At 44.9% G+C, this 12038-nt stretch overlaps 1 protein-coding gene across 25 annotated transcripts in view; it reads right to left on the bottom strand.

The window, feature by feature from the left end:
* GPHN (gephyrin) overlaps positions 1-12038 on the bottom strand; it is a 295598-nt gene that overhangs the window by 103637 nt on the left and 179923 nt on the right. For all 25 annotated transcript variants that reach the window (XM_075613545.1, XM_075613550.1, XM_075613538.1 and 22 more), the window contains one exon: positions 658-792. In XM_075613545.1, the coding sequence (XP_075469660.1) occupies positions 658-792 (135 nt within the window). The remainder of the gene's footprint in view (positions 1-657; positions 793-12038) is intronic.

Genomic DNA, 12038 nt, shown 5'->3' with positions numbered 1-12038 from the left:
CGTGTATAATCAACTTAGAAGAAGCATGCATGTTAGTCTGGGACACACAAACATATATATATATTCCTGTTTTTCAATAAATCATTTTAGATTATCCTATTAACTTTAAGCAAAGACATTCTCGAAAACGAGGCTCATGTTTCAATGTATCGTTCCTGGTAAAATATTTGATAAATAAATAATTTCTCATGTGTGATTGGCACAGCGAGAGATTCCTGTAAGCAACTACTTATAATTGGTCACTTACATATAGGCATGGACAACATCAGGGGTGGTCAACGTCAGTCCTCAAGGGCCACCAACAGGCCAGGTATTGGTGATATCACTGCTTCAGCATAGGTCGCTCAGTAGAAGACTGAGCCACTGATTGAGCACCTGTGCTGAAGCAGTGATATTCCCAATATCTGCCCTGTTAGTTGCCCTTAACAACTGGAGTTTGCATTTTTTTTTAAAATATCTCTCTAGTGTAAAAACACAACGTATCTACTAATAATTATGTTCAACTGTAATATAGTCTCTCTCTTTTACAGCTTATTACGGGGGCTGTTTTAAAAAAATAATAATAATAATATTGAAGACATTTAATAATTGATGAAAAGAATAAGAGGTTGTCAAACAGGTCAATGTCAGGAGAACCACAGGTTGGGATCCACTTACTTTTGGTGTTGGACAGGAAGCGGTGGAGAGTCGGGATGTAGCCTGAGCCCGCGGTGATTCTGAAGGCGTGGTGCTGAGAGATGCAGTGTCTCGTGGAAGTACCTGTACCCCGCGAGAGATGATGGAATCTGGAATCTGCATAGTGGAACAGACAAAATTAACCAACCTGTGAAAGACCCACATTGAAAGATGTAACCAACGCCCCCAAAATGAAGGCAGCACATCTTGCCCATGTCACACTCACGCTCACAATTGATTTCTCTGCAGTGCTATAATAAATGGGGTCTCCAACAATGTACTACCAGCTCATAGAGGTTTTAGATTTAACCCATTCAGGTATAGCCCTCACATCTGTGTTAGTAATGTTTTAATGATGTAATTATTATTATAATTAATCTGATTGATTTTTCGAACATCCAGTAGATGCCAGGACAACTGTGGGCTTCTATTTAATTCTATTCAACAGACATCTGTGGCCATTTTGTGGCCGATTGATTTTTCGAACATCCAGTAGATGCCAGGACAACTGTGGGCTCCTACTTAATTCTATTCAACAGACATCTGTGGCCATTTTTTGACTGTAAAGTGAACTCAACTCGAAATAAAATGTCCAAAGGAGGGAAAAATTGCAAACACTGTAAGTACTGAAAAATCAATCATCTTGTGACTATTAAGGGTCGTATAATGGTAATGAAAAAAATTAAATGGTAATTTTGGATGCCTCTACAATATATTTAATATGAAAACATTATTTTAAAATAATTTTGTAGTGCAGACGAGCTCCGTAAACCTGACCACATTATAATGTTAGTTGTGATTCAACGTCTGAAAGTGTAATTTTAAACTCATATTTGTATAGAAGTATAGGGAGTGTCAAAGGAGTTTTTTTTGTCCAAAGTAAATGATTTTCTTATATAGATATTTTTATTTTGTAACCTTATTTCAGATCCCAAACATGGTTTATTAAAATACAGAAATAGAAAAATTGCGTCTTGTTCTGCAGATTTCGAATCCCTGCACCAGAAAGAGAAGACGTCCCAGATCAGAAGATTAACAGGAGGCAGATTTTCAAAAGAAAATAAAGTTGCCACCAAAAAGAGTTCTTCCAAATGACATACTGTATGTTGTGATGGAATCAACCACTTCCCGGAACATTTAGACCAGTGTTTTTCAAACCAGGGTTCCTAAGAGCCTTTGGGTTCCCAGGGCATGCCTAAAGGGTTATTTTTCAAAGCGTCAGGGGAGTTCGTCTCGAAGTCATAGAATAGAAAAACATATCATAGTGCAAAAATGTTTAAACAGTGAAAAAAGTGAAAATTCATCCAAAATGACTACTCACATTTTAAGTAATCAAATTAGACACTCATCCAACTTAAGGGGTGGATGCGCCCTATGTGTAAACAGCAGCCACCAATCACAACCTCCAAAGGAGAAAAAAAGACCTCCTTTGGAGGTTGTGATTGGTGGCTGCTGTTTACACATAGGGCGTATCCACCCCTTAAGTTGGATGAGTGTCTAATTTGATTACTTAAAATGTGAGTACAGGCATACCCCGGTTTAAGGATACTCACTGTAAGTACACTCGCGAGTAAGTACATATCTCTCAATAGGCAAACGGCAGCTCACGCATGCGCCTGTCAGCATGTCCTGAACAGCAATACCGGCTCCCTGCCTGTACCGAAGCTGTGCGCAAGCGGGGAGACTATAGAGCCTGTTACACATGTGTTATTTACATCAGTTATGCACGTATATGATGATTGCAGTACAGTATATGCATCGATAAGTGGGAAAAAGGTAGTGCTTCACTTTAAGTACATTTTCACTTTACATACATGCTCCGGTCCCATTGCGTATGTTAATGTGGGGTATGCCTGTAGTCATTTTGGATGAATTTTCACGTTTTTCATTGTTTAAACATTTTTGCACTATGATGTTTTTCTATTCTATGACTTCGAGACGAACTCCCCTGACGCTTTGAAAATTATCCACGAGAAGACAAGTGAAACAGTCTTTTTTCAAGGGTTGTAGTTTATTTTGAGGTTTTTTTCACCCTATATATGCACTTTAAATAGGCACGTGCACTGTCACTGTTTTTTTGCATTGTCACTGATTGTATTAATCACAATATCACTGTCACAATAGTGGTCGTTATTATTATATTGTAGGTTTGTTTTGAGCGCTATTGTTATTGTTTTCCTCATGCCTAAAGGGTTACCTGCAATGTTATGCTCATTTGAAAATTGTATCAAATACAGAAGAATTTACAGATTACAGATGGTTGGAGGTTCCTCAGAATTTCACTTAGGGTTCCTTAACCACAAAAAGGTTGGAAACCACTGACTTAGACACACCAAATGTCCCTATCTGCAGTGTTTCTGAATGCACAGGACGAACGTGTACGGTCCTGTTCTTGAAAAGTGCCGAAAAAATGCTCCACTTTCTGTCTTTGCCCCTTGAGTCACAACTAACACAATGGTGGGAGTAATTTTATTTTCTATAGTTATTTTTTTTTAAATGTAATCAACTTGGTAAAAAGCTTCTCTAGGTGCCCAGTGATATAAACCTGCAATTTTTCAATTTTATTTTTACCATGAAAAAAAAAAAAAAAGAATAATTGAATGGGTTCATTATGCTATTGTATGCTCAACAGTACAGTATACGGTTAGTTATCAATCCTGCATTTTAAACCATATTCATTTTGCAGAGTCTGGTTTCCTTTTCAGGGGTATTTTAACAGATCAGAGGAATGAAATTCAACTTTATTGCTCTCAACTGAATAGACTTAAGTTGTCGGAGATGCAAATCACAGTCATATTAAAGGGTAAAGGGGGGGTTTAGCTTCTAGTGAAACATGCAGAAGTAAATGGTGGGGGACCCCAAGACAGCATGTCTTTTCTGGTCTTGGATGTCTGGGGGTTACTGCTTTAAGGTCACTGATTCTTTAGCACAGTACTGCTCAACTCCAGTCCTCAAGACCCCTCAACAGGTCAGGTTTTAAGGATATACCTGCTTCAGCATGGGTGGCTCAATTAGTCTCTGCTTCAGCACAGGAGGCTCAATCAATGGCTCAGCCTTAGACTGAGCCACATGTGCTGAAGCTGGGATATGCTTAAAACCTGACCTGTTGGTCAGCTTTGTGGCACAGATGCATTATACTATTGAACAGTTTCACTAATCAACTTTACATACAGGGTATGGGGAGGAGGGCGGCTGGTAGTTTGGCAGTGGTTTTGAGCAAGTAGAAAAAGGGACCATCATGGGCATTGGAAGTCGGCACTCAAGTTGCTTGAGCCGGCCCTGTTCCCTTTCATTATAAATTATTCATGCAAACCTTAATATTTAGCATAGAAGACGATAAGAAGAGGGAAGTATAGAGGCACAGGACACTGTGCTCTGATGTACAGCAAGTTAAAATAAGAAATATTTCTATTTGAGGCTGCATGAAAAGTAAGACACCTCCTACAGTATATAGGTTCCTTACATTTAATGATAATTTTTTTTTTAACACTGTAGAACTGGAGATATCCGATACTAAGAAAAGGTAGAAAATAATTAACAGCGACGCAGATTCTGCTGCATATTATGTGTTGCTTAACACCTACCCCAACCTCTATTGACATTTTCCAAAATGCAAGCAAAACAGATGCAAGGGACCTTGACACAATGAGGCTTAGTCACCAACGTGCAATAGTGCAGATTCGGTGCTGGCACACGGAAGGTCCCATTGATTTGAATGGCATTATCACACGCTGTTGAATAAGCCCCAATGACAAAGGCAGGGGTGATCAACTCCAGTCCTCAAGACCATCCTCCCCTCCCCCGCCAACAGGTCAGGTTTTCAAGATAACCCAGTACCAGCACAGGTGGCTCTCAATCAGTGGCTCAGCCTTCCACTGAGCCGCCTGTGCTGATGCTGGGATGAGATCTGCTCCATTTAAATGAATGGGACTAAAAGGGGCCTAAGATGCAAGATGAAAAGGTCCCTTAACTCGTCATTTGTTGTTTTCTGCCTATTTACACAGACCCCCAACATGAGGCAAACTGTTTCAGGTACCATATTCCCGAAAGAGGATCAGGGCAGGTTTACATGCCTAACAGTATCCTGTACAGTGTACACACAGTAGGGGCTGCTCTATAAATGTCCTTTAAGATACTTTATTTAAAAGAAAACAGAGTTGTGGTGATTGTAACACGCATCGTATGCGGTCTAGTTATTTCTAATGTGTGCGCGCTACGTACAGACTTGTGCAAACCAGTAACGTGGGATATTTGTTAGGTTAACTAATTATACATGAGCAAATAATACATTGTGTCATTCGTGTCACCTTGGAAAATAGCATAAGGCACAAACAGATATTTCAAACTAAACTCTGTATGTTTCCTGATACCAACAGGTCAGGTTTTAAAGATATCTCTGCTTCAGCACAGGTGGCTCAATCAGTGTCTGTCAACGACTGAGCCACCTGTGCTGAAGCAGGGATATCCCTAATACCTGGCCATGTGGTTGCCCTTGAGGATTGGAGTTGGCCACTCCTGTGTTAGACCAATACGTCTCCCTTTACAAGATATTCAAACAATATCACCAAATAAAGTACAAGACGCCAACCAGAAGCATAACAACTAGGGCGATGCTAAGAGCCGCAGTACTGCCAAATTGTAAATGGATTTTTTTTTATACATAATTGGAACCATGGGGCCCTCTGGAGTTGAACAGTGTTATTTTCAGCTTACAGTTTTCGGTTCCGGGACTCCATGTAAAATTCAACTTGACTGCCAGTATCAACAAATAGGAACATATTGACCTGCGGGCGGTTTGGCAGCCATTTTGATTTTCTGTTGGTAGCTTAAAAAAAAAAAAAGCATCAACACCGAAAGCTGTAAGTGGCACGAAAACCAAGGGGTCCGCCAGGGTTATACATGCCTCACTGATTAGGAAGCACGAGCGCGGATTTAAACATACCTCAGTTTAACACCGAAGGACCCCTCAGTTTTATTTATGTAAAACATTTTATTTTTTTTAAAACGAGAACCCAGGATTGCAGGTTAAACCAAATATAAAAGTAAGCCCATGTTGTACCTGCCTAGGCCAGTGTCATTTCAAAAGCAAACTACGGTCATGTTCTCTGCATCAGTTCTGTCTTACTGAATATCACAGTTTTAATATACTTCCAACTTTTCCCCAGTCATTCCATAACTGCTCACCGGGAGTTATCTTTCCTTGCTTTTCAGATTTTCAGAGCATCCACATGGTACTGGTGAATTGTGTTCTGCGAACCCTAAACTTGAGGGGGGCTTGCAACTATCCATAACTATGGCATCTTCAGCTTTGCTGTCCTGTTCAATGGGACCCACGCAGGTGAATTCCTCTGCCTCATAGTCCAACTCAAAAACATCTTTCTCTATCCTGCGGCCCTGCTGGTCGCATGGGGGACACCTCGAGGAAGATGCCGCTCTTCTTTATCCAGGATATTTGATAGATGACCTAACATTCTCCCTTCTTTGTATCCCTCATCCTGATCTGACAGCTCATCCCTATGCTGCCTACAGTGGCTTGGTGGGCTATTCCCAGGACCCTGTCCTCTGTTTAGTCAATCACTTCTCCTAGATTGATTTGATATTCATGGAATACTTTCTCTCTTAGGACATCATACTAACTGACCTATTGGCAGAACATGATTCTGTTGTAGGTTCTTCACTGGAGCACTTACCATTTCGAGCCTTACTCGATATACTGGAAGTCCTTGTAGTTTCTCTACTACCAGCGATTTGCTATTTTGTGCTTACCGGGTATACACAGACTGCGGATAAGGACTCGTTTCTGCGCTTGTAACTCTTGTTCGTATACTTTTCCTTCATAATGGCTTTATTGCTCCGATTATTCATATCAGCAGCAGTAGTGGCCAGCCAGTATGCTTCTTGCAAACATTCCTTGCGCCTCTGTACATAGTGCATGTATGTGGTCGGGGATGTGCCAACTGCCGCCACTCTAAAACATAGGTCAACAGGTAATTGGACTTCTCGTGCAAACTTCAGGTAGGACAGCGAATACACTGTGGAGTCCTTCGTGGTGCATTTATACGCATGCACGAAGAGGTGCACATGTGGACTCCATTGTTTCTTCCCTTCAGTATTTAATGTGCGCATCATATTCAATAGGGTCCTGTTTAATCATTCGGGTTGTGGACCCCCCTGTGGATGGTAAGACGTTAATTTCTTTATTCCACAGATATGCAATAATTCCTTTATGAGCCAGCTTTCAAAATCCCACCCTTAACCGGAATGTATCCTAGCTGGCAATCCATAATGGACCAAGTACTTGTCCCACAGCAGCTTTGCGACTGTAGTAGTAGGGAATGCTTGAGCATACCGGGTGAAATGGTCCATGACCACTAGGATATTATTGGTATTCTTGCGGTCGGGCTCTAAGGACAGGAAGTCCATGCAGACAAAGTCCAGTGGTACACTGCTGGTGATGTTTGTCAATGGTGCGGCCCTCATAGGCAAAGTCTTTCTGGGCACACCTTCCACAGTTCTTGCAATATTCTTTGACACCGCGAGCCATTTGGGGCCAATAGAATCGATCTTTCACTAATCCCAATGTCTTGTCTGTGTCCAGGTGGCCATGATAGTCATGGAAAGAATATAGTACCACCACCTGTCTATACTTGTAAGGAAGCACCAGTTGTTTAGTTACGGTGTGTTGTGACTTCTTGGTGACTGAACATCACCCTGCTCTTGATCAGCAGATTAGTCCTTTACTTTACAAGGAGTCGACATTTAGGGTGCCTTCCAATGACCGTCTTGGCCGATTTCTGGTCCCTCAAGCCTGACCTCACTTCATTCAAACCGGGGTATGTCCGTTGAGCTTGTAATAGATCCTGTTGGCTTAGGTTGGGTAACCACTCCATAGTCAATTCTGCCAGGTGAAAGTATACTAGGGGTACCACAGAGGGAGATATCCCCAGACTGTCAGCCACTCTGTTTAGATTTGCAGTTGTGATCTGTCTTGGTACCTTAATTTGCTTGTACAATGCCCTCCAGCTGCGGCAATTTGTTCCCAATGCCCATGCATATCTTGAGCATCCCTGTGAATTTAGGTCAGGGCGTCGGCATTAATCATTTGTTTCCTTGGTCTTTATTTTGGGCTTAAATTGTAGGTAGCCAAGGCCACTACCCACCTTTGACCAGTGGCATCAAACTTTGCTGATGATAAAATGGAGGTAAGTGGGTTGTTGTCTGTGTGCACTCAAAAGGTGGCTCCATACAGATAGTCGTGCAGCTTGTCCACTAATGTCCATTTCAACGCCAAGAATTCCAGTTTGTGCACGGGAAGGTACCAATCCCGACTCAGAAATGCCACAGGTCTCAGCCCCTTAGGGTGCTCCTGATACAGTATGGCTCCAACCCCATCTAGGCTGTAATCTACATGAAGCACATTGTCATGGAACAAGAATCACATTTCTGTTTGACCCACCTTCTGCTTGTCAGCTCCTTAAGTTCAGCTGCATGTATTTGTTCCACACACACACACACCGTGCCTGTGTGATGTATCAATATGTTGCCCTTTCTGCCTGTGAGCATGTAGCCAGTGAGTTGCTACAGCAACCTCTGAGATTCTTCTCAGAATGGGCTATTCTGCCCTTCCACCTGTTTGTTTCCAGATAGTCTGTCCCAAGACTATTCCCTTTACCCACATTCCCCCTCACTTCCTTTTCCACTTTGGAGACCGTGAGTACAGCACCCATCTCTATTACACCCCCATGGCAAGGCCAACTCTTTTCACCTGCCCTTAATTACGAAGCACCTATAGAGAAGCACTCTCACAACACCATTACATCCACAAGTGCCTGTATATACTGCTCCTTTCCTAATAAAGCAAAGAAAATATAACAGGACTTGGTGTGCTTTCAAAAGGGGGCTGAGTTGAAGCTATCTGTGTTCATTCATACCCTAGACATGACCCTGGGTCCAGAATAGTGAAAAGAAGACCGTGTGTCTTGGGGACACACACAGGAACTGCTACTCACAACCCCTATGCTATTCAGAATAGTCTCTGCACCCCAGGACAAGCAAGCAGCTTTACACTACCAGACAGAGCAGCAGGCTTTATACCAAAGAGCACAGACTTTCTACAGCAAAGCCTTACAAATAGCAAGCAGTTTACACCACTTCTGCAGCAGTACAAGCAAGCAGCTTACACTGCACACAGAGCCAAGCAGTCTTTACACCAGGCTACAACACTGCAGTCAGACAAGTGCATCATACACAGAACTTTTAATGCTCTTTTCTCTCTTTGAGTCCACCCTCTGCACACCTTCACAGTGAGTTATTACCATCTCACCTAACCCTGCGCACGTCCCCACGGCCAGCGCCACGCCACCGGACACCGCCAGGACACGGGTCAGAGCCACCGGACACCTGTAAGTACAGCTACCCCTATGCTTACCACTGCAGGACACCTACCAGCACTGAGACAGTCATCCATCGCTGACGCAGGTAACAGACCGCACGCCACACACCACACGCATTGGCTAAAGGCCTACACACACCTACAGCATGGCAGAACTCAGATCCTCCCAAGACATCATGCAGGAGAGTGACCACTCAGGCACAGAGACCGCTGCACAACTGCAACAGGCGCAGGCAGACAAGGCCTAAACGGACAGTCACATGGACACAAAAGGCCCGAGAAAAATATGAGGCTGACATTGACGCACACCGCGAAAAATTAGAGAAGGCCTGGGAGGAAACTGATCGTGAAATAGGTAATGTCGCAAGTGCTTGCGATCAAGAAACAACGATTACTCAGATTAAGTCATGCCATAGACGTTACGTAACGCTGTCACAGGCATATTTCACCTATCTGACAAGAACTAACACAGAAAACAGCACGCGGGAACGCAACCTGCAAAAGGCAATTGACCTGGTACGTGATGGCATTGTGCAGACCGCCATCACGGACGCCCAAAGCGAGAGAAAAGAGCTCCTCCTGGAGACCGCATCGCAGCGCTCCAGCACATCCAGGCACTCGTCAAGGTCAGCAAGATCAGCGCAATCTAACGCGTCCAACGCAAGCGCTACCAAAGCGCGAGCCACCGCAGAGGCCGCACGTGCCAGGGCCGAATATGGTAGGAGAGAGGCAGCCGTAAAGGCAGAAAGAGTGCGCATAGAAGAGGAGCAGACAGCCACCGCTACTGCCGCCGCTGCTGCCGCCGCCGCCATTACGCGTAGGAAAGCCGAATTTGATGCGGAACTAGAGGCACTTAATCAAGAGAAGGAAGCCGCCGCCGCCATAGCCCAAGCTGAAGTCCTAGAAGCAGCCGCGCTACAGGACGGCGAGGAGCAACAATACAGACGGATAGCCTCAGAGGATCCAGTCCAACGCACCGAAGACTACGTAAGGAGCCTCTTCAGTGTAAACACCAGCGCAACATCTCAACACGACAGGAGTGACTCCACAGACACCGAAGACTTGCTAGGTCCACGTGGAGAAGACGCTATTCCTTCAAGGGTACACGCTACCTGGGATAGCCACAGCCGCAACAGTGATCCACACGCCAGCGCGCACACGGATGCACTACAACAGGCTCGCAATCCAGGTACACCCACAAGGGAAAACACAGCCCCTCACACTGACCAGCAGTCACCATGCATCCACGCCAAGGAAGAGGCAACCGCATGGACCCTCCCAGCAACTACCTCAGAACACGACCAACACGCCGATGCCTCAGGCCTGACAGACATGGCCAAGTACTTGATCCGGCGTGACATGGTGCAAACAGGACTCACCAACTTTGACGACCGTCCTGAGAACTACCGGATGTTGAAGTTCACGTTCAAGGACGCAATCAAGAGCCTGGGCTTCTCAGCAAGGGAAGAGCTCAACCTGCTATCCAAATGGCTGGGAAATGAATCCAGGGAGCACGCAAAGAGACTTGGGACGGCAAACGCGAACCAACCCCAAGTAGGTCTCGACCTAGTATGGGAAAGGCTAGAAGAATGCTACGGTAGCCCCGAAGCAGTCGAAGATTCGCTCTTCAAGAGAGTCGACAGCTTTCCCAGGATCACAGCTAAAGACTACTCGAAGTTACGAGAGCTCGGGGACCTGCTGCAAGAGTTGGAGTTTGCAGGAAAAGAACATTCCTTGACAGATCTCAACGTCCTAGACTCAGCTCGCGCAGTGAGACCCATCTTGGAGAAGCTACCCTACAACCTCCAAGAAAGATGGATTTCACAAGGCTCAAAATACAAAAGGGAGAAGCAAGTCGCCTTCCCTCCCTTCTCATTCTTCTTGAGCTTCATCTGCGAAGCGGCAAGAACAAGGAACGATCCCAGTTTCATCTTGGGTGTGCAAACCACACACAGTGCAAGCAGCCTGAGGAATGAGAGACCAGTGGCGAGATACGGTAACACTCAAACACCCATCTCGGTCCACAGGACGGACGTGTCTCCCACGACCCAAACTACTCCAGATCAGTCGGTCGCTGGAGACGAGAAACCAAGGGTCCCAAACAGGGAATGTCCCATACACAAGAAGCCACACCCACTTAACAGATGCTTTGGGTTCAGGATGAAGTCCCTAGAGGAACGCAAGAAGTTACTCAGAGAATTCAGAGTTTGCTTCAGGTGCTGCGATTCCACAACTCACCTAGCCAGAGACTGTAAAGAAGACATCAAATGTGTCGTGTGCAAAAGTGACAAGCACGTAACATCTCTACATCCAGAAGTGCTGACACTCCACCAACTCAACAACCCATCCTCCATAGCGGAGCATGGCGGGGAGGAAGGAGAAGGAGAGCCAACATCTGTCACGGCTCAGTGCACCGAGGTTTGCGGAAAAGGAAGTGACAAAATATCCTGCTCCAAAATATGCCTTGTCACAGTGCACCCCCAGGGACAACCTGAGAAGGCTATTCGGATGTATGCAATCCTCGACGATCAAAGTAACAGATCATTGGCGAAGACGGAATTCTTCAACTTATTCAACTCACAAGACAATACCTCACCCTACACCCCCAGAACCTGTGCAGGGTCAACTGAGACAACAGGGAGAAGAGCAAGCGGTTACGTCATACGTTCAGTGGATAACAGAGTGAAGATAGCTCTCCCCACACTCATCGAGTGCAACCACATGGCTGCAAACAGTGACGAAATTCCCACACCAGATGTGGCACGCCATCACCCGCACCTCAGAGGAATAGTCAACTACATCTCGCCGGTAGAACAAGGTGCCAAGATCTTGCTGCTGCTCGGTAGGGACATCTTGAGGGTGCACAAAGTCCGTAAACAGCGTAACGGACCCCACAACGCACCTTACGCCCAAAGACTTGACTTAGGATGGGTGATAGTGGGCAACGTGTGTACTGACAAAGGGCACGGAC

This window comes from Ascaphus truei, chromosome 9 (assembly GCF_040206685.1).
Source record: "Ascaphus truei isolate aAscTru1 chromosome 9, aAscTru1.hap1, whole genome shotgun sequence".
Lineage (NCBI taxonomy): Eukaryota > Metazoa > Chordata > Amphibia > Anura > Ascaphidae > Ascaphus > Ascaphus truei.
This window is presented reverse-complemented; position numbering and strand designations above follow the sequence as displayed.